The 21210-nt window shown below is 36.5% G+C and overlaps 6 protein-coding genes and 1 pseudogene across 6 annotated transcripts; 6 read left to right on the top strand and 1 right to left on the bottom strand.

The window, feature by feature from the left end:
• The first annotated feature begins 1372 nt into the window (after positions 1 to 1372).
• LOC139884615 (probable aspartic protease At2g35615) lies at positions 1373 to 2703 on the top strand. The gene is given in 2 exon segments (XM_071868631.1): positions 1373 to 2609; positions 2612 to 2703. Coding segments are annotated over 2 exon segments (1329 nt in total).
• An 889-nt stretch (positions 2704 to 3592) lies between these two features.
• LOC139884614 (SH3 domain-containing protein 1-like) lies at positions 3593 to 6311 on the top strand. The gene is made up of 11 exons (XM_071868630.1): positions 3593 to 3652; positions 3927 to 4040; positions 4164 to 4233; positions 4332 to 4480; positions 4901 to 5002; positions 5089 to 5289; positions 5423 to 5485; positions 5592 to 5623; positions 5765 to 5867; positions 6008 to 6082; positions 6186 to 6311. Exons 1-11 carry the CDS (start codon positions 3593 to 3595, stop codon positions 6309 to 6311), a joined length of 1095 nt encoding a protein of 364 aa, XP_071724731.1.
• Positions 6312 to 7570: 1259 nt separating this feature from the next.
• On the top strand, positions 7571 to 10190 carry LOC139884613 (uncharacterized). The gene is made up of 7 exons (XM_071868629.1): positions 7571 to 7886; positions 8162 to 8316; positions 8513 to 8761; positions 8876 to 9010; positions 9152 to 9334; positions 9460 to 9621; positions 9834 to 10190. The coding sequence occupies exons 1-7, from the start codon at positions 7571 to 7573 to the stop codon at positions 10188 to 10190; spliced, it is 1557 nt and encodes a 518-aa protein (XP_071724730.1).
• Positions 10191 to 11121: 931 nt separating this feature from the next.
• LOC139884612 (exopolygalacturonase-like) lies at positions 11122 to 13877 on the top strand (annotated as a pseudogene).
• A 1280-nt stretch (positions 13878 to 15157) lies between these two features.
• On the top strand, positions 15158 to 17399 carry LOC139884619 (MOB kinase activator-like 1B). The gene is made up of 7 exons (XM_071868635.1): positions 15158 to 15180; positions 15917 to 15965; positions 16104 to 16212; positions 16388 to 16481; positions 16741 to 16874; positions 16998 to 17161; positions 17328 to 17399. The coding sequence occupies exons 1-7, from the start codon at positions 15158 to 15160 to the stop codon at positions 17397 to 17399; spliced, it is 645 nt and encodes a 214-aa protein (XP_071724736.1).
• A 784-nt stretch (positions 17400 to 18183) lies between these two features.
• LOC139884618 (large ribosomal subunit protein eL21z/eL21y) lies at positions 18184 to 19314 on the top strand. Its single transcript, XM_071868633.1, has 2 exons — positions 18184 to 18420; positions 19057 to 19314. The coding sequence occupies exons 1-2, from the start codon at positions 18184 to 18186 to the stop codon at positions 19312 to 19314; spliced, it is 495 nt and encodes a 164-aa protein (XP_071724734.1).
• A 915-nt stretch (positions 19315 to 20229) lies between these two features.
• LOC139884616 (17.3 kDa class I heat shock protein-like) lies at positions 20230 to 20703 on the bottom strand. Its single transcript, XM_071868632.1, has one exon. The coding sequence runs from the start codon at positions 20683 to 20685 to the stop codon at positions 20230 to 20232; it is 456 nt and encodes a 151-aa protein (XP_071724733.1). The 5' UTR covers positions 20686 to 20703.
• Positions 20704 to 21210: the final 507 nt, after the last annotated feature.

Genomic DNA, 21210 nt, shown 5'->3' with positions numbered 1-21210 from the left:
TCTTCATCGGAATCGATTTTTGTCTTGTTTTCACGCTTGTTCAGCTCCGAGTGATGAAATGTTTTGGCGGTGGTGAAGGGTTTAGTAGAGACAGGAAGTGATTTGAGTTTGCGGAATCGGGACTCTAACTCAGTGGGAAGGACTGAGTCGGTGAAACCGGAACAGTTGATAGCAGCGACTTGCTCGAGAACCGATAGCTCGGCTGCTTGAGAGATGATTTCTTCAACTGCAGAATCGTCCGTGTCTGAAAGGAACCCAAAATCAGCCATTGATTATAGAAAAAGTTTTGATTTTTAGGTTTGCCTTCACTAATTTTGTGATGTTAATTTGTAGAAAGAAGGCATTGTTAGGGAAAGATAGATACTACATGCCAACGGCTAATTCATGTTCCTTTTTGGCAGCGTGTGTTCTTTTCCCAATACTAGTGGGTCCAAAGCACATTTCCTTTGGGACCCACCACTATTTTCTCTTCCTTGTACAGGAGGATCGTTTGACCATGAAATTCACATTTCCCCTTGATTCAAGGGCGAATTAATTCACAAATGTAACAGTTTAATTCCACTGTGAACCGATAAAAACAGACTCGAACCGAGTCAGTCAACTGATCGAAAAACAGAGTTAAAATGTCGATCAAAATTGACCAAATCGAACCCGTGCTTTCCCAATAATCGTTTCCATTTTGTCAAACGATCTGGGTCAGAGATATTATTGGCTAGGCTGTAAGATGATTTGGGTTAGACCAGATCCCAAGCCCATTAAGGCAACATCAGTTCACTTCTGAGCATTCCTAAGAATCCTAGGAATTACGTGGCCCCCCGAAAATTTCATTAGGCTCAACATATAATTCGATTATAATACAATGCTAATTAAGACCGTGACCTAATAGTTAATAGTTAATGATGAGAATTATATATAAAATTATATTAGAAATATCATAAGAAAAATAAAATTATGTAATTAAATCTTGCCCACTCCTTCATTAATAGGATGAGGGGCTCGAGTCGTATAGTCCGCACAATTATAATGTGATAAAATAAAAGTTCTTCATTCTCGAATTTTCATGCTAGTTAGAATTTTACTTTTTTTTTTAAGCCGATGGAGTCTAGCTAAACAATTTGAATACATAAGAATCATTTTTCCTTTACCATCATGAAAAGTTTAATCACTTCATCTTCTCACAATTAAGACTAACATAAACACAGTTTAGCTGTTACTAATCTTAAATCATTCAGAAGCATAAATTTTCTGTTACGAACTTTCCATTTTTCACATTCCTTGAATCACACACTATAAATCCTGAATTCTTTCTTCCAACTTTTTCACATTCTTCTCTCGATTCCAACTTCCCGCCTATCATATATTCTCCAAAACCATGTCTCCTACTTCTTCCCTGTTATGTTTCATCACAATCCTAAGCTGTCTCTATGTCTTTTCCCGAATTCTCCCTGCCGAAGCCACTAATATCGGTTTTAGTATCGATATGATTCACCGAGACTCTCCACTTTCACCACTCTACAATTCCTCATCAACCCCTTTCGAACGCCTCCACAATGCCATTCGTCGATCCATTTCTAGGACGCGTCACTTCTCCACGTCGTCATCAATGAAAAATCGTATCCAATCCGAAATCATCCCTAGCGGCGGAGAATACTTCATGGAAGTCTCAATCGGAACACCACCAGTTAAAGTCCTAGGAATAGCCGATACAGGCAGCGATCTGACTTGGACACAATGCAAACCTTGTATCCAATGCTATGACCAAAAACTCCCTCTCTTCGATCCCAAGAAATCTTCATCCTACAAGGAACTGTCTTGCGACTCCGATTCTTGTAATGCACTCGATAACAACGAAAGGAGATGTGAAGTCAACAAGAATACTTGCGAGTATAGTTATTCCTATGGGGATAAATCGTTCACTAGAGGCAAAATCGCTCTTGAGAAATTCACTATCGGGAAATCTGACGTCACTATTCCTAAGATCGTGTTTGGTTGTGGACATAACAACGGCGGGACTTTTGACGGAGTCGGGTCGGGTATAATCGGATTAGGAGGAGGTCCGCTTTCAATTATATCGCAGTTGAGTAAATCGGTTAACGGAAAGTTTTCATATTGCTTATTGCCTGGCGAGTCCGATTCTAATAATCTCACTAGCAAGATCAATTTCGGAAGTAACGGCGTTGTAAACGGTCCAAAAGTTGTATCGACTCCGTTAGTCGATAAAGACCCTCCGACATTCTACTACCTGACGTTGGAAGCCGTCAGCGTCGGAAAAAAGAGACTAGCCTACACCTCTTCCTCGACAGATAGTAACGGAATCGAAGACGGTAACGTTATAATCGACTCAGGAACGACGTTGACAATGTTGAGCTCGGAATTCTACGAGAAATTGACATCGGCGTTGGATGAAACGATACAAGCTGAACGTGTGAGTGATCCTAACGGACTTCTCGACGTATGTTTTAAAGCCGCCGGCGGAAATGTCGGTCTTCCGATCATCACCGCTCATTTTAAAGGAGCTGATTTAGAGTTGCAGCCACATAATACGTTTGCTGCGATAGAGGAGAATATGGTTTGCTTCACTATTGTACCTTCCAATGGTGTTTCGATTATCGGAATTTGGCTCAGATTGATTACTTGGTTGGGTATGATCTTCAGAAGAAGACCGTGTCATTCAAGAGAACTGATTGCACAAAGTATAATTAATTTTAATTAATTAATGTTTTTTGTGTAATGTTATGAATACATAAATAATAATAAAATCAATTATAACTTGGTTTTCAACAATTTTCTTATGCTAAATTTTCTTAGTCTAAACTCGTGCATAATTCCATACTAGTTAAATTGAACATTTAAAAATGTATATATTTTCCATATTTATATATTCAAAGGAAAATCATATTCAATGTATTTAGGCAATGTCTAATTTTCAACAAACGACTAATGTTTTGAATACGAAACTAAACTTTATAAATCAACAATTTCATATGATTATTTTTTATTCTGGAAAAAAGAAATTCATAACATCAAAAGAAAAAAAATCATATGTTAAATTTCAACAAAAAAGACCAACGTTTGATTTTTGTTAAAATATTCCCAATTTCTATGATCATGCTAAAAGCACTCCAAAATGTTGCACACAATGCACTTCATGGGTAGAAACGACTATAATATGTTCCTGAAATGATCAAAATATTTATGAAGTAAGGACATTTTAGTCTTTTTTTTCCAATGGTGTGTACCATCTTTTATTTGTATTTAGTTTTGCCGATTTCTATGGACCCGACCCGAATATTACATCCATGTGGGTATCCATGACAAGTCATAACAGCGGGTGTTCCACCAAAAGTCTCCGTCTTTATTGAATCTTTTAACCGACAAATTCTTTCTCTATCTGTTACACTATACCTGCCATTAAAGCATCTCTCTCTCTACCGAATATATAATAGACCTTTCCACTTCGTTTTCTCTATAACTCCCTACTTTACCAAAACCTCGTTCCTCATTAATGGAGAAACTATTCACGCCTTTTTTAATTGATCGCTTCATGAATTGATAGATTGAATCATCGAAGAAAGAAAAACAGAGAAGGAAGATGGATGCTATAAAGAAGCAAGCTACCAGGTTCAGAGAGCAAGTTGCTAAACAACAACAAGTATGTTCCTTTCTTTTTACCCTTTTGATTTTAACACCGATTCACTACTCTTCACTAAGTCAATCAGCTGAGTTTTGTATTTCACTCTTACTTTTGTGCGTCAGATAAATAAAGATTGTATTTTTATTTTTTATGTTGTGAAAGGAACTTTGTTCATAATTAAGTGAACCTATGTAAAGGCTATATAGATTGATATTGTACTTGTATGGTTTGGTGTGAATGTGATTGACTGCCTTCTTTTGTATAATAACGTGATGTCTCCATCATTCGCCAGGCATTACTAAAACATTTGGGTCATTTCGGTCACGAATCGGTTAGCACTGATGAAGCTGAACTTCAATGTCATCAACAGCTTGAAAAACTTTACAATTCTACCAGGTCAGCTAAGGTATAACAATTTTTACCTTTCAAAGCTTATTTCTAACTTACTAGTATCATGAAACGTTTGTGCATTAAATTTGCATTGGAATCTGGTCTTGTCATTTGATTAAAATACTACTTCCTTTCACAGCATTTCCAGAGGAACATTGTCCGATGTATCGAAGGGTTTATCTCTGCAAGCACGAAGCAGATGGAGATAGGTGAAATTGGCTTTCTAACTAATTAGTGTCTATATCTGTATTTAGTTATTCATTCACCGAGTCTGGTGTTTAATTGAATGATTACTTGTACATGTCAGTGAGAAGGCTGAGTCAAGATTGTAGTAGATATGGTACCGAGAACGAAAGTAGTGCTCCTCATCTTGCAAAAGCTGCACTTACCTTTGCCTCCTCACATAATGGAATGGAAGATGAGAGGGAAACGTTGCTTGGCTTCCTTACCAACCAGGTAACTATTCTCCTTGTCTCGTACTTGTACTGTCCAACTCCCTATTCTCAATATTCATGCATCAGGAAACTATCTCCTAAGTTATTAGTCACTCCATAGATAACTCATAAATGATGTTTAAAATGCCAATATTTGGGTGCATGGAAATCACACAATTTTAAATGTAAAATCAGAATGTTCTTGTAAACGTGTCAATTTGAACTATTGCGGTACGGAAGATTTTTTTACTACATTGTCGCATAGTTTATAACAGTTGGATTCTCCTGAAATCTTGGTCATTCGTGAAAGAAAAATTGACCATTCGATGACTTTGAGAACTTATCCTTCATAACTTGGTATGATAATGACATCAATATTTTTATCCCTTGTTAGCTTCTTGTTTTACTCTGTTTCTAATTGTGTCACAGATTCAATATGTAGGTTTCTCAGCCACTACGATCATTAATAACGGGAGCTCCATTGGAGGATGCTCGTCACTTGACCCATCGTTATGACAAACTCCGTCAAGAGGTTGATTCTCAGGTAAACAAAAATAATTATTATCTCATCTTGGTGTATGGTGCAGTGAATTTATTTTAGATACATATCATGAACAACTTCTCAACCAGGCAGCTGAAGTGTTGAGGCGCAGATCAAAAACCAGGGAATCTGATATATCTGCTGAGTCATGCATGAAATTACGAAATGCGGAAGAAAGACTGAGTGAACTTAGAACTGCAATGGCAGCTCTTGGGAAAGAAGCAGTTGATGCCATGCTGTCAGTTGAAGCTCAGCAGCAACAGACAACTTTTGAGAAGCTTTGCATTATGGTACTTCAGCTTCTTTATTCATGATTTCGCGTTTATTGATTGGGATCCCTTTCATTTTAAGTTATTCTGTCAGTATTTTTCTCATTTCATTATTTTTAGCAGTTTAAGTCATTTGAGTGAAATCATTTTTCAGGTTGATGCGGAGAGAGTTTATCATCAGCAAGTAATTGATATTCTAGAGAAACTCTATGCTGAGGTTCACATCTAGTTCTTGTCTATCTATTATGCAAGAAAATAGTAGTATGTAAGACTATTTGTTTTTCATTGTTTTAAGTGGACGTATGTTTTATTGATGGTCTTAGTTGATAGAAGAAGAGCAATCAAACGACTCACTGCTGCTAGAGAAATCAAGAGAAGATTTACAAGTAGAGGAACCCAAAGAGCATGCCTTGAGGCCACTCTCAAATGATTCTACTTTGCAGGAGCAAACGAATGATTCTCCATTGCACATTCAAGCAAAGAATTCTTCATCATCACAATCTATTACTATCCAACGGCCTGTTGTTAATACCACTCCTGGAGATGAACACATCAATTTGAATGGATCTAAGAAAAAGGATGAATACTATATTGCACAAGTAAGCCCAAATTTAGTCTCTTTGATGCCTGAAAATAAAAATAAGATGAATGTTGTTTCAGAATTTAGTTTCTTTTGAATTTCTACAGTACATTTACTCATTTACTATTATGCTGTGTGTTTGACTTTCCCAACTGCCAGGTTGTACATCCTTTTGATGCTCAATCTGAGGGAGAGTTAACCCTTTCAGAGGGGGATTATGTTGTGGTTCGCCAGGTCATTACTCAAATTACAATTTTATATATTGTTGAAGAATTTAATCATCATATGAATTGTGAGCTGATTTTAAAAGTTTACGGTTCAATCTGATATTTACAAGGTTGCTCCGCATGGATGGTCTGAAGGAGAATATAAAGGAAAGGCAGGATGGTTTCCGTCTGCGTATGTAAAAATGGAGGAGAAAGCACCAGCAAGCAAGTTGATGGAACAAGAACAAGTCACCTAGCTAGTGTTCCCCAGTTTTCAGGCTTTAGTTCCTAGCTCTATGGAGTCTTTTAGTAGTTTGAAAATTGTATATCTCCCTTTTTGTCTTCCTAAACTAGGGTAAATACTAATTTGGCTACAATATTTAATAACGGGTATTCGAAATAATATGTCAGGGATGTTGCATTGGTGAGATTGAGAAGGATTTTTCTTTTTCCCCTGCACTTGTTATGAAGTGATAGGGATAATCTTCCGGTTGTCCCATGTTCGGAACATTCACAGAATCCGGCCTCCCCAAGTCATTAATTCGGTTTGAAGGTCCACATATACTATATCTACCCTTAATAGAGCTTATGTTCATTTGTCTCCAAATCTTTTGTTAAAAAATCAATAGACATCCTGATATATAAACAAATATGCAAATCCTACTACCGCAAAAGCTATCTCTTAAATAGAGAGGCAAAAAAATTCCTATTCTCTACACGCGTCCTACAAACTTTTTTCACACATTTTCGTGTCTGCCACGCATCTTCGATAAAATATCTGGCCCGACTCCTTTAAAAAGCGAAATTCTGATGATACTGACTTAGGAGAAGGAGATCACGACTTTTTGCATGAGACCCCATAGATAGACGACGCCAATGTTTCGTCAAAGAAAGAAAAATGCGCGGTGGACACACTAGTGTAATAAAGATTGCGCCTCACAGTATGTATCGCTTGCATGTCACTATTACTCGGTCTCATAGAGAATAGAGTTTTTTATTTTATTTTATTTCTCAAATACATATTTTATATTTATATTTTTTCCCGTGATGATCTATTGAAGCAATTCCATATTTTTCTAAAGTTGTTTGAGTTTTATTTTTGTGATACATACCTTTTTTAAGAGAGAGTATAATAATAAATTAATAATAGATTTTTTTTGAAATACTAATAATAGAATTTAAATTATTTATAAATTTTTTGAAACTTAAAATTATATAGTATAAATTTGTCTAATTAGTATTTATAAATTTGATTTGGGTCATGATTCGATGAAATTTGAAGGCAAATGAAAATTGTAAAAACTAGAAAGGACTGAGTGCCGGAAAATCAAAATAAAAGGACCATTTGGTGTAAAGCTATTAAAATGCAGGACTAACTCTTTCTGAAGATATGATTATATTTTCTGGCCGTTCCGTATTTCCGTTGAACCTCCCGTTTGAAGCTGAAGCTAACAGTCCAACTCCAAATCAAAGTCTGGCATGTTTGGCATAGCGTCTCCCTTGTAGTTGTAGAGAGATGACTGTATCTTCTCTATCTCCATGTCTCTACTCTCCATTTCTCAACTCTACTTTCCCTTCAGAACCCACAACTAAACTCTTCCTCCGCCGCAACCCACAACGGTCTCTCCTTTCCTTTCACGCTTCTCAATTTCCGGCAGCCGTTATCTGCGCCTCTGACTCGCCGGAAAATACCAACCGTATATCTTCAAAACCTGGTCTCTCACTTCTTCGTCTCTCTGTATCTGGGTTTTTCTTTCTTGGCATATGTTCCGCCGCAGCTGTCGCTGCCACTCCTCCTCCTGTCGCACCAGTTGATTCTCACCACGCTCAAGGTGACACCATTTTATCTCATTTCGTTATTTAATTACGGGTTTGAATGTTGATGCTTTATTGCTTGTCGATTTTTAGCTCGTTGAGCATTACTCAGTAATCAGTATGATGATAGTGCTCACGCTTGTTGGTTTTAGAGCAATATAAATTATAATGTATGCTGAATTGGAACTTGTTTGTAGTAAAATTTTATAATTTAATTGAAAAAATAGTGTAAAAATGCCGGCTTATTCATTTGTTGCTTGGCACCAATAACATATTTCTTTTGTTCGCTCAGATTGTCATTATGAGGAAAAGAATGATAATGAGGAAAAGTTTGAGGATGAGAAGACGCAAGCTGCTTTTGAAGCTTGGAAGTCTAAAACGTATTCTTTGACAGTCCCTCTAAGAGTTGTCACTCTACGGGGCTCCATACCTCCATCATGGGTTAAGGTTTGTAGCTCTGTCTTCTCACACTTGAATTGGGACTTTCATTTCTAACTACATTGTCTCGCCTTTGAGCTATCTGAATTTGATGTCTCATTGGTTTAAATTGAATTATAACTCATTTTTATGATTCCCAGATGAAGTTATTAAACATGTGACTGTTATGAGACTGAAGTTTGTTGATCGAATATTTTTCATGTAGGATTTCATACAATCTCAAGGAAAGAGGGTGTCGCTTAGCACAGAGTTCCAAGCCAGACTTGAAGACATCTTTTCTGGTCTATCTCTGCCATTAAAGAAAGGGAAAGTGGGACCTAAATCTACTGTGGCAGCGGATCTCGTTAGTATTGGCGACTCATGGCTCAGTCATGCAATTCAAAAGGCTATGATTGAACCTATCAAAGAAGTAGACACTTATGATTGGTTTAAAAGCTTGGGTGAGAAATGGAAGGTAAGATAACAAGTGGCTAAGTGTTCAGGCGAGTTGGTTAAGGCAGCATTTTTCTGTAGTTTTGTTTCATCTTAAATTTTCTATAAATTTAAATATCCACTAATAAAGTCCCAGGTATATCTACGCAGGAATAGTCAAGGGAAACTGGATGATGAAGGTGAAATATGGGCTGCACCATATCGATGGGGAACTATGGTAATAGCATACAAGAAGACTAAATTTCAGAAGAAAAAATTGGCTCCCATAGAGGTAACTGCTCTCGAACTATTTCTAAATCCCAATTGTATATTTTTTAATTAACTTGCTGAGAAAGTATGACTTTTCAGCATTTCCCTGTGTAGCATTTGAAGTTCTTGTATACATATCTTGATAGTTTTCCATTTGCTCCAGGATTGGGCAGATTTGTGGCGGCCTGAGCTTGCTGGGAAGATTTCAATGATTGATTCTCCACGAGAGGTGATTGGTGCTGTCTTAAAGTATATGGGGGCATCATACAACACTAAGAATATAGATTTGCAAGTCACTGGTGGAAGAAGTGCCGTTCAGCAAAATCTGGCACTGCTTGGAAAACAGGTACTAAGAGAAACATTTCTAGTCATTCAGTGCCTCAAACATTTCCTGTCAGGCATTTCTACAAAGATAATTTCACCAAGAAAGAACCTTTTCACTAATTTTTTCAGAATATCAACACTTTGTAGGTACGATTGTTTGACAGCGTGCACTACCTAAAAGCATTTGGAGTAGGTGATGTATGGGTGGCTGTCGGCTGGAGTAGTGACATTCTTCCTGTTGCAAAGCGCATGTCCAATGTCACTGTGATTGTTCCCAAGTCTGGAGCTAGCTTATGGGCTGATCTCTGGGTACGTATTAAAGCTTCTCTCGTTTAATTTTGATTTTTTCAGTTCTGCAACAGTTTGAGAGACTCCCAATGAAGTAGTATTGAAAAAATAGATGGTAACAGATGGGTGGAATTCCAAAACTGACTGGAAAAACTGAAAAATAGGCTTGGTTTGACTTGGTTTAGTCGGTTTTGGTTCATTCAGGTGATTTTTTTCCCAATTGATTTTTGTAGGCCATTCCAGCTACATCTAGACTTGAAACAACAGAAATAGGTGGTCGAGTTAGAGGACCCTCTCCCGTCATCCATCAATGGATAGAGTTCTGCTTGCAAGCTGCAAGATCACTGCCTTTCAAACAGGAGGTAATCCCTGGGGCATCTCCGTCTGCCCTTGAAAATGGACTCATCGAAATTCCCAGAGAGCTCACGGACGGTAAACCTAAGCTCGACACAAACCTGATTGCTGGTGTACCCCCACCTGAGATATTGGCAAGATGTGAATTCTTGGAGCCGTTATCTGATTCAACTTTGTCGGATTATCGAGAGCTGATTGGGTCCATGCAGAATCTGGATGTGGTATTGAAAGGATAAAGTGTAAATTGGAGTCGATGGTGCAAACGGCTGAGAAAATGTTGCATTCAAAAGTGACCTAAAAATTATTATGAAACTCTTGGAGAAAGAGCCATTCTATGTTGGAATTCTTGTATAATATAAAAATGTTGAACTGTATTGATTATCAAATTAATGAAATATATTATTCCCTCTATATGTTTGGGACAGCTTGATTAATTAACCATAATTATTGGTAAAACGCAGCTAATCATCATCTCCTGAAGATTCATCCCCAAATACAACGAATCAATGCAAACTACAGTTGTGTGAGTTAAATTGGCCAGAGTGTGTAATGTCAACTATTCTGATACGCCGAAATGAAACTTTGAGGGTTTTGACCTCCCAAGAACATATGTGATGAGGAGAACGTCGATTAGAAACAAACTAGGAAAACCTCAATTACAATGGCAAAGTTAATTTGTCGTTAATCATGTCATTAAGAAGTTCATTTGATTTGATTTGTCGTTTGTAATGTCACAAAGCTTGCACTGTCTTTCGTTATTCTAGCTAGTAGAGAATTAAATTAGCAAGTTCTACGTACTCCAAGAGAAAAGGACCTAAATGATTTGAAAGATTCTAAGTTGTTAGGATTTATATCTATCAACTTGCTCGGGTGCGTACCAGAAATGCCATAATTTTAACCGAGTTATTATGATTTAGGCCGTAATTGCTCTGGAGATAACAGTAAACTATTCTAAATTAGTGTACGTTCAAAAATAAGTTGAGCAATCTTTAGTTATACAATATAAGAGGTGGAAGCTAGATGTTGCAACGTACACAGTAAGTTGTAACTATCTTGAATTATAATTAGCAAATGGTAAGTTGAGAATGCTAGTATATATTGCAGCTTATAGATAAATGAAGGAAATCAAAACTTAGCAGAGTTCTACAACTCGGTACAAAACAAGCAATGGCGGCGACTCTCAAATTGAAACTCACACCACATTACACTTTACTATTGTTGTTTGCTATTCTCCTAAATGCTGAAGCTACACCTGTTAGAATAGTTTATAATCTAAAAACATTTGTACAAAGAGGAGGCGAAGCGACCCAGGTAAATGTAGTTTTACAGCATTTCACATTTCGTTACATGCAAGTATCATTTCTTTATCGACTTTGTCATATACAGGCTTTGGTGAATGCTTGGAAAGAAGGATGTGCATCGGCAAGTCCAAGTATTATCGTGATTCCTAGAGGAACTTACAATCTCGGCCAGATAACATTAGCCGGTCCTTGTAAGGCTCCGATTGAGGTTCGAGTTAGAGGAATATTGAAAGCGCCGGCAGAACTAGAACCATTCAAGACTGAGGCAAGTTGGGTCACATTCAATTACATTGACAATTTCACATTATCAGGTAAAGGAACTTTTGATGGTCAAGGAAGTCTCGCTTGAACCAAAAATGATTGCAACAGAAATAAGAAATGTATTAAACTTCCAATTGTAAGTACCCTTAGCCCTTTCGTTGCTTACTTTTAATTGAAGCCAACTCGAATTAACGTTGATTATGTTAAAAATTACAGAATCTACGCTTCAATTGTTATACAAAATGACAAATTACATGGTCAATGGTAGTTTGACCACTCGTGTAGGCAAATTCGTGTGACGGAATAAATTGAAACGAGTTTCTATAGATTGTCTATACTACATAGATGAGTGTTCAATCATTTATTTGACATTTGTGTCAAAGGATGAATGAGAAAGGGTAGTGCTTATAGTGATGATTTGTGCATGAATGTACAAAGTCCCACATTGTAAATTTTTTAGAAACACAAGTCACATATATAGTGGTTTGTGTGTATTTAAGTTTAAAGTGTGTTGTAGAGGAAGTCTACAAGGTTCCACGTGCCATGCGCGCACACCACCATGCATGCATGACCCAGACTGGTTCGATTTGGATTTGTCAATTGATCCGTTTAGCGGATCATACCGGTTTGATTCGTTTATTTTTAGGATGAAGCCGGTTTGATTTTGTCTACTTAATTAGTGAGATTTTATCTCTTAATTATGTATCCGTGTTTAAGTGGGATTCGTCCACTTACATGTAGTAACCGAATTTTAGAGGGAGATTTATCTCATAGTGTAATTCGGTTTTGTCTCCTAATTTAATATGGATTTTATCTCCTAATTAAAATCAGATTTAATCTTCTGTTTGAATGGAATTTTAATTGCGCAAGTACTGAAAGAAGTTTGACTATCAAGTTTTGAATTGATAAGAGTGCACAGTCCAAATGCATCTAGGATTAGGAGTCTTGGATTGCACTCCAAGTCAAATTCTTCTTGTCAAAACCGACCCCCCCCTAAACCTATAAATACCTGGCTAGTTTGTGGGATTAAATACACAGAAAAATTCATATCTCTCTCTGAAAAATCCGTCTAGCAAAAAAGATTGGCTCATAACCCACCTGTCTTTCTGTCTTCTCTTTTCTTGTATCATCGGAGAGTTTAGCTAGCGTAAGTCTCGCCCGAACTTCGATATTATCTTGTGCTTGTTATCGTCGTTCATTCGGTTGTATCCTGGGAAGCTCTACGCCATTGTAACCGAAGCACAGTACGGGGCGTAATATGCTTTAAGGAAAGGGATCTGATCGTGCCTCCGAATCAAGTTTGCATCCTCTTTCCTTAAATCTTTATTTATTTATTTTAATCGTTTATGTATGTGCTGCTTTATTTGTTATGTCTCGAATCATATGATTATGTTATTTTCTTCACATGATTAATAATATTCAGCGAATTATTCAGTATACATCTGCTTCTTGTCGATTGTTTATCGAATTCTGTGCAAATTTTCCAACATCAATTTCGTAAACTATGCATTAGTCCGAGGGGTGACTTCATTGAATAGTAAAAACTTCCATGTAAAGGTATTGGGTTGCAATAACTTCACATTTGCTAGATTCAATATCACGGTTCCGGATGAGAGCCCTAACACTGACGGAATCCACATCGGACGTTCGACTTGGGTCAATATTGTTGATTCTTTCATCGGAACTGGTGACGACTGTATCTCTATGGGTGACGATAACCATGATATTAGTATAACAAGGGTGACTTGTGGACCAGGCCACGAAATCAGCATCGGAAGTTTAGGAAGGACCCCGGGAGAAAAACCTGTCAACGGAATCAGTGTTAAGAATTGCACCTTTATTAACACTATGAATGGCGTCAGGGTGAAGACATGGCCATCTTCTCCATTTGACAGCATCGTCTCCGATATGCATTTTGAAGACATTGTCATGGTTAATGTTAGCAATCCTGTTCTCGTAGAGCAAGAGTACTGCCCTTCTAATCTATGCGATAAATCGGTACGTAATAGATAATATTTAATTGCGTAATACTAACTCCGTTTTGTAAAAAATGATATGTATTAAGTGCTAAATTGAGGAAGTAGCAATATGTCATTAACATTTCAATGTTGCATTTTGATTTTGTAGATCCCATCACTTGTAAAGATCAACAATGTTAGCTTTAGAAACATTCGAGGAACTTCAGTGAGTCGATCCGCGGTGAAACTGCTTTGCAGCCCCAGATATCCGTGCGAGAATGTGGAAATTGCCGATGTTGATCTCAAGAGCATTGCGAGCCAGGGACCGGCAATTTCCGTGTGCACTAATGTTATTCCTCGCTACTATGGGTTACATAACCCAGCTGCTTGTGTCAATCCTTAATCATCTTGTAAAATTCATTATCATGTATACTAATTGTATTCGAGGAAAAAATCTGTTCTTGGGCATGTACTACTCTCTCTCCTCCTCCTCCTATGATTTGCTTCAATTTAAACATTAAGGACTAAAAAGTCACAAAAACGAAACAGTAGGGACCAAATAGATGGTTTTCGATACTTGATTTTTACTTTTCCGTTCTTGACGGCTAAGATTTTTAGTTCTATTTCATCCAACGGCAATTCTAATAACAAGTCAGTGGGTCCGTCCGTTGGTCGAAAAATCCGTACATTTAAAAATTAATAATTTAGATATATTTAAAAAAGCTTATATAATAATTATTTATATTAAATATTATTAAATATATGTAAAATATCATATCAAAAGGATATTATTTAAATTTTATATCAATCATAATTATTTTTATTTTATTTCAAAATCTATGATCCTATTAGAATTAAAAAATTTATTTTGTTTTCAAAAATAATAAACATAACAAAAAATAAAAGTCATATATCAAGATTTGATTTCATAATAAAATTTATAATTACATTTAATCAATTTAGTTGTTCTTATTGTTTGAAAAATAAAATATGTCCGTTTTAATTAGGAATAGGAAAAAAGAATACAACGAAATTTTATTATGATTAATAAATTAATAAAAGAATTTGAAAAAATTAATATATATTTTAATTTGATTGGAAATATTTTTTATATAGTATGCTCATTGAAAAAGAAGAAAACGTGCCCGTTTAATTAGGAATAAGAAAAAAAAATATAATGAATTTTAATTAAAAAAAATTAATAAAAAAATTTGAAAAATAATATTTTATAATTTTATTAGGAATGTATTTTTAAATAATAGATAGAAAATTAATTAGGAATAAAATTATTATATTAAAAAAAATAATTGATTATGACTCATAATATTTTTATTGTATTTTGATTTTTTAATTAGAATAGGATTAAAATAATATTATTGGTTTAGAATTATAACTTAAAATTTAATTAAATTTAAAATTTTAAAATTATATGTATCAAATTACCATATTATTAATAAAACGTCACGTGTCTATTGGTTTTATAATAAAATTTACGATTAAGAAAAATATCAATATGATATATAAGACTATTAGTAAAAAAATTTATAAATTTGTCCGCGCATCAATCAAAATAAATAAAAGAACTCACAAGGGGAACGAAAGCATTTTTTTTTACTTTATTTGATTGATATAGAGTCTTTTCTTTTCGACGAGAAAACCAATAAACGACCTTTCGCGCGCGCAATGAGTCTCTTCGGGATAGGCAGGTAGATCACAAGAAGCTAATAAAGTTTTTGTTTCCTAAAATGAATCAGCTCATATATTTTTCTATCTCTTGGTCAGCGAGCAATTCAATACTTTTGATTTTTGGATTTGGTCGTCAATCTTGTCGGATCTGTTCTCTATTTCTATGATATGTCGTTCATATGATTGTCTCTATGATGTTTTGGGATTAAGTTTTTTCTTGTAAGATCAGATGTAGCTCAATTTTCCTCTCGATGTTTTCAACTTGTTCGACAAATTTCACTTTTTATTTTCAAAGGGACAATCTTGCTGTGCTGTGCATATGATTCACATTGAATACCAATTGAATTGTTTAGGATGATGATGAGATTGGAAAACAGTTGAATCGACAAATAAGCTTATGGTAGATGATTGCATGTTTCAATCTTGTTCTCACCTGCACAGATTAATTAGTAAAATTGAGCATCCTGTATCCATACTAGCTTGTACATTTCTAAACATTGGTGAACATTTGGATAAATCATCGTGCATCCCTATGTTAATGAGTTGTCAGAAAGTACCTAAGCCTTAGAAATACAAATTATGTCATTTGGAAAATGTATATGGAATTTGGCCTTACATATGTGCAAGGGAATTGCAGTCACCATTCAATTCGTCCCTTTCCTGTTCTTGTTCATCTTCTTCATAGCATGAGTACAAAAACTTTATTCTCTGCATTTTTCCTGCTGACATTTCCCTTATTTGTTGTTCTTGTGACAGAAACCAACGAACATTTCGACCGAAGAAGAGCGTATCTTCTGGGACCAAGGTTTGTTTTATCTGTCAAATGTTTGGATCTGATTTTGTTGCATGCAGTATGTTTGAAGTTCAACAAATGTAATGCATTATTTTCCAGTTATTATTTTCGTGACCCCTCTTTTCTATTAAAATTTTGGATCTTTTCCAGGGTGCTCAACTTAGGAAGCACATTGATTCCACCTTAGGTAGTGGAAACCTCAGAGAGGCAGTACGTCTACCTTCTGGCGAGGATTTGAACGAGTGGCTTGCTGTCGACAGTAACTCCCTTTCTCATTCTTGTCCTTGCATAGTGGTTTTACCGTACCATGACCATTACTGTGAAACGTTTTGTTTAACATGTTCACACATTATTGTACCTTCCAAATCTCTTATGCTTAAACTTCTGTCAATATCTGTAACTGAAATATGATGGATTTTTTTCCTTTCTTTCAGCTGTTGATTTCTTCAACCAGGTGAACCTTCTCTATGGCACTCTCACAGAGTTCTGTACTCCGGAGAACTGCCCTACGATGACAGCTGGCCCCAAGTATAGTCTAGTTTATTAACTGCATTTTTATGACAACTTCATATTATAAAGTTACTAAATAGCAGCTGTTGTGATTAAAATGAGATCTCTTGTGCCAGTTAGGAATGCATGTGCTGCTTTTAGTTATATAAATGATGCTCTGTTGGACTAAATAGAGTTAGAAAGTAAAAGTGTGATAGCATACTGAACTATGGAACTTTGGAGTACTGTGGAATTCGTTGGTAATGAATTTGTGATTTTATCTGCGTGTTATTTGCAGGTATGAGTATAGATGGGCAGATGGCTTGCAGATTAAGAAACCTATTGAGGTCTCTGCTCCAAAATATGTGGAATATTTAATGGACTGGATTGAAACCCAGCTAGATGATGAATCTATTTTCCCTCAAAAGCTTGGTAATCCTACAATCAGATTTGAGCCTTGTTTTTAGCTAGTGTAATTGAATGCTTATGCTAATTCATTAATCCATGATGGGAAAAGACATTCCCATATTGAATGCTCTATGGTGTATATGGTAGGTACAGAATTTCCTCCAAACTTCAAGGAAGTGGTGAAGACGATATTCAAAAGACTATTTCGTGTATATGCACACATCTATCACACACATTTCCAGAAGATTGTGAGCCTAAAGGAGGAAGCCCATCTGAATACATGCTTCAAGCATTTCATACTGTTTACCTGTGTGAGTGTTTTTGTCCCTCCTTTCTCCTGTTGATGAGAAACACAGTTTCCTTCTGACTTATTTATTGAGCATATCAGGCAACTATATTTATTGACAGAGATCCTTGGTAGTTAACTTAAGTTTTTGGTATGTATGATGAATGATGATTTCCCTCTTATTGCTGCAGGAGTTTGCGTTAATTGACAAGAAGGAACTTGCTCCACTCCAAGAGCTTATAGAATCAATTGTTCCATACTAAATACTCGGTTGTCATGGCCCGACAACGATTTAGACCCGATAAGCTCGGTTCTTAAAGAAACTTAATTGTAGATCCTTTGTATTGCTTGAAGTTATGAAATCCATTTGGATGATCTAGACATTTGAAATTATTTTTCTGGGGGCAGTTTTTTTCCCTAGTGAATAGTGAACTTAAGAAGGAAGGAATATAATTGTGTGGAAGCTTTTATGTGTGATGAGTGTATGTATTATCTTGTATCTCATGCCAGCAAACCTATTTATGCGTTTTTGTTTTTTACTTTTCTTCTAATGAACAAGAAAGCCTTATTATTATCCAACTATAAGCTGTGTTCGTTCTGACCTCGCCTTGTTCGCAAATTCTAGCTTGGCACCAACGTTAGTTGAAATAGTGAATAAATTGTTTTCTCAAAATGAGGCCTCGAACGAGGTATATTTTTGAACTCATCAGAAGTCGGACTCATCAGACAAAAAACTGTTAAAACCGTAAACGGTTTGACGAAAACAACTTATGATTTGTCTGATGAATTCGATGAATCCAGTATTAGGTGAGTTCGTTTATTATTACTTCCTACACTGATTCAATTGCATACGCTGCGAATCACCATCATCTTTGATAATGTCGATTAAGATGACGGGCCCATGTAGACAATCAAGCCCAGCCCGTAAAGGTTAAACCCTAGATATCAATTAGCAGAGCAGCTAGTATAAAATCCTGCATTCCATCATCGAATCATTTTTGGCACATTCAAAACCCTAGGCGGAGTAGGAAATCCAGAGCTCTAAAGATGCCGGCGGGACACGGTTTGAGGTCGAGGACTCGTGATCTCTTCGCCAGAGGTTTCAGGAAGAAGGGTTACATTAACCTCACTACTTATTTGAGGACCTACAAGATCGGCGACTATGTCGACGTCAAAGTTAACGGAGCTGTCCACAAGGGTATGCCTCACAAATTCTACCATGGACGCACTGGTCGTGTTTGGAATGTCACCAAACGCGCCATTGGAGTGGAAGTCAACAAGCAGGTATCGTATGTTTTATGGAATTTTGGTCACGGTTGTCTTTTGCTTCTGATGATTTTGGTTTCTATTCAGTGTGATGATTTGGGTGATTTTTGTTTGCCTCATTTTTGGATGAATTGATACCGAGTGTTTGAATCTGGGAAATTGTGGATTCGGTTGCTGAAGTTTTGCTTTTTAATTGCTCGTGCTCAAATCTCTGCTATGGCTGTTGTGTTATGTGTCAATAGCAATATGCAGCCAGTGTTTGAATCTGGGAAATTGTGGATTCGGTTGCTGAAGTTTTGCTTTTTAATTGCTCGTGCTCAAATCTCTGCTATGGCTGTTGTGTTATGTGTCAATAGCAATATGCAGCCAGTGTTGTTATTTACTTAGGAATGTAGTTTGATTCTCGTACAATTTGATATGTATGTAATCTTGATTTATGAATCTCGTGGCTCAATTTTTTGTATGTTGATTGCATTACTGATTGGTTTAACCTTACTGAGATCATCAAACTTTGTTTGGAGCCCGCATTTTGAATGTAGTTAGATTCTCATATATTTTCCTAAGTATATACTCAGGAAGGATTTATGAAATTTGTGTTTCAATTTATGATTTCCCATGTTTCAATCTTGTATTCTGAGCTGTATTTCTCGACAGGTTGGTAACAGGATTATCAGGAAAAGAATCCATGTACGAGTGGAGCATGTTCAACCATCAAGGTGCGAGGAGGAGTTCAAGCAAAGGAAGATCAAGAACGATCAACTGAAAGCTGAAGCCAAGGCTAAAGGTGTTGTAATTAGCACAAAGAGGCAGCCAGAAGGTCCTAAACCAGGTTTCATGGTGGAAGGCGCAACCTTGGAAACTGTCACTCCTATCCCTTATGACGTTGTTAACGATCTCAAGGGTGGTTATTAGATTTACCTTTCTTTTTGCTGTCGTCGTCTCTGTTTTCTGAACCAATTCTAGTTTTGTTTTAAATGAGAGATTTGCTTTGTGCATCTTCAATGGTGCTTGAATTTTTCAATTACAATGGATTTTTGTTCTCAGTTAATATGCTTGTGTGACAAAAATGAAAACAAATTAGTGGTTGATTCTAAATTGTTTACAGCTTCCACATTCAATGTGTCCATTCAGAGTTTAAATCATATATCAACAGATTTTAATATGTGAAATTGGTTAACCTGTATGTTAGCTTGAATTGTAACTCTCCATGGATTGTTTCGTAGCAGTTCAACGAGTTGCATCGGAATTTTGTACAGTCTGTGCAACGGCTAAAATCTTTTCGTAATGCTAGACGCACTCAATTTTGGTAAATTCCGATTGAACATAATTATTAAAGATAAAAAGTCTGTTATTGAAGAAGCATCATGTTACATGGATTAACTTTGAACATATACTGAAGGCAATAATTTAAATGACCGATCCAATAAACTACTCACTGAGCCTGAAGGATCGTTTGCAGAAATCAAGACGCGGGTGGACATTTATAAATGATGATACCCTCCAGCAACGGCTTCCATAATTCTACACTGATTCAATTCCATACGCAGCAAATTTCCTTTGATTAGAATCTTTGAATTTGAACATAAAAGCCAGTTTATGAATCTAAACAACGTAAGAATATCATTTATAGCCTAACAGCCATGTAACAGAGCTAAGAAAAAATTACGGTAAATTTTATTCTTGTTAAGCAATTAGACCTTTACATATACTGACTGATCTCACAGATTCGTAGTACCATACATTCATAGTGACCATAAAAACATAAACCAACCACGACTAGACTTAATAAACCAACCACGTTTGACAAAACGACTCGAGTGGAGCTGCTTAATTGATGTCAATGGATTTGACATCTGGCTTCTTGGGCTCAATCTTAGGAACGGTGACAGTGAGGACCCCATTCTCCATGGCAGCTTTGATCTCATCCATCTTCACATTCTCCGGCAGCCTGAACCTCCTCTGGAACATTCCACTGCTACGCTCCACCCTGTGCCACGTGTCGTTCTTATCCTCCTTCTCCACCTTCCTCTCTCCGCTTATCTGGAGCACCCTGTCGTCTTCCACCTCCACCTTCACTTCCTCCTTCTTCAGCCCCGGGAGATCGGCCTTGAACACGTGCGCCTCAGGCGTCTCCTTCCAGTCCATGCGAGTGTTCACGAAAGCAGAGGTCTCGCTCGATGAAGACGGGAACTGGATGTCCTTGAATGGGTCCCACACGTCCAGCGAGAACGGGTCGAACATGCTGCTCCGCCGGTTGCCGAAGAACCTTGGAATCAACGACATCTTTGATCAAAGAGAATTGAATTGAATCGATGCGAAATGGAATGGATAGTGCGCTTTGCTAGCTTGAGAATGCTGTTATTGATCTTCAACTTGATAGGCTATGAAGAGGTGGATTGAAATTTATAGGGGAAGAAAGGAGAATTCCGGAAACTTGAAGGATCGATGTGGAAAGATCGTGAATGTTCTCAGACTTTCTAGTTGTTTGCAGAATGTAGCAATGTTTTTAATGGGCCTAATCTTCAAAGCCCATTACTAACTTGAAATTCATTATCCAACTGTAACGACCCGAATGATCAAAAGTTCCAACTCGGTGAATAACTGAGTTGACTCGCCCGAGTCATTAAATTGTCGCTTCTTCATAGCCCTAACGTCCCTTAAGTTGTGCCAACAATTTGACACCAATTATTTCAATAGTATTATTTTTCACATCAGTTATAATTGGGTTAATAATATTTTTAGTATTTTAAAATGAATTTAATTCACAATTTGATATTTCGTGTGTTTTTAAATAATTTGGTATCTCTT

Source organism: Rutidosis leptorrhynchoides, unplaced genomic scaffold, assembly GCF_046630445.1.
Source record: "Rutidosis leptorrhynchoides isolate AG116_Rl617_1_P2 unplaced genomic scaffold, CSIRO_AGI_Rlap_v1 contig577, whole genome shotgun sequence".
NCBI lineage: Eukaryota > Viridiplantae > Streptophyta > Magnoliopsida > Asterales > Asteraceae > Rutidosis > Rutidosis leptorrhynchoides.
The sequence above is the reverse complement of the archived record's forward strand: the minus strand, read 5'-3'. Positions and strand labels throughout refer to the sequence as shown.

Excerpts from the sequence above, each read along its gene's own strand:
- LOC139884614 (XM_071868630.1), top strand. The coding sequence starts at position 3,593 with ATGGATGCTATAAAGAAGCAAGCTACCAGGTTCAGAGAGCAAGTTGCT. Across the intron at positions 5,290-5,422 it reads TTGAGAAGCTTTGCATTATG|GTTGATGCGGAGAGAGTTTA; the intron begins GTACTTCAGCTT and ends ATCATTTTTCAG. Across the intron at positions 6,083-6,185 it reads ATTATGTTGTGGTTCGCCAG|GTTGCTCCGCATGGATGGTC; the intron begins GTCATTACTCAA and ends GATATTTACAAG.
- LOC139884613 (XM_071868629.1), top strand. The coding sequence starts at position 7,571 with ATGACTGTATCTTCTCTATCTCCATGTCTCTACTCTCCATTTCTCAAC. Across the intron at positions 8,317-8,512 it reads TACCTCCATCATGGGTTAAG|GATTTCATACAATCTCAAGG; the intron begins GTTTGTAGCTCT and ends TTTTTCATGTAG. Across the intron at positions 9,335-9,459 it reads TGGCACTGCTTGGAAAACAG|GTACGATTGTTTGACAGCGT; the intron begins GTACTAAGAGAA and ends AACACTTTGTAG.
- LOC139884619 (XM_071868635.1), top strand. The coding sequence starts at position 15,158 with ATGAGTCTCTTCGGGATAGGCAG. Across the intron at positions 16,875-16,997 it reads TATTTTCCCTCAAAAGCTTG|GTACAGAATTTCCTCCAAAC; the intron begins GTAATCCTACAA and ends TGTATATGGTAG. Across the intron at positions 17,162-17,327 it reads ATTTCATACTGTTTACCTGT|GAGTTTGCGTTAATTGACAA; the intron begins GTGAGTGTTTTT and ends TTATTGCTGCAG.
- LOC139884618 (XM_071868633.1), top strand. The coding sequence starts at position 18,184 with ATGCCGGCGGGACACGGTTTGAGGTCGAGGACTCGTGATCTCTTCGCC. Across the intron at positions 18,421-19,056 it reads GAGTGGAAGTCAACAAGCAG|GTTGGTAACAGGATTATCAG; the intron begins GTATCGTATGTT and ends ATTTCTCGACAG.
- LOC139884616 (XM_071868632.1), bottom strand. The coding sequence starts at position 20,685 with ATGTCGTTGATTCCAAGGTTCTTCGGCAACCGGCGGAGCAGCATGTTC.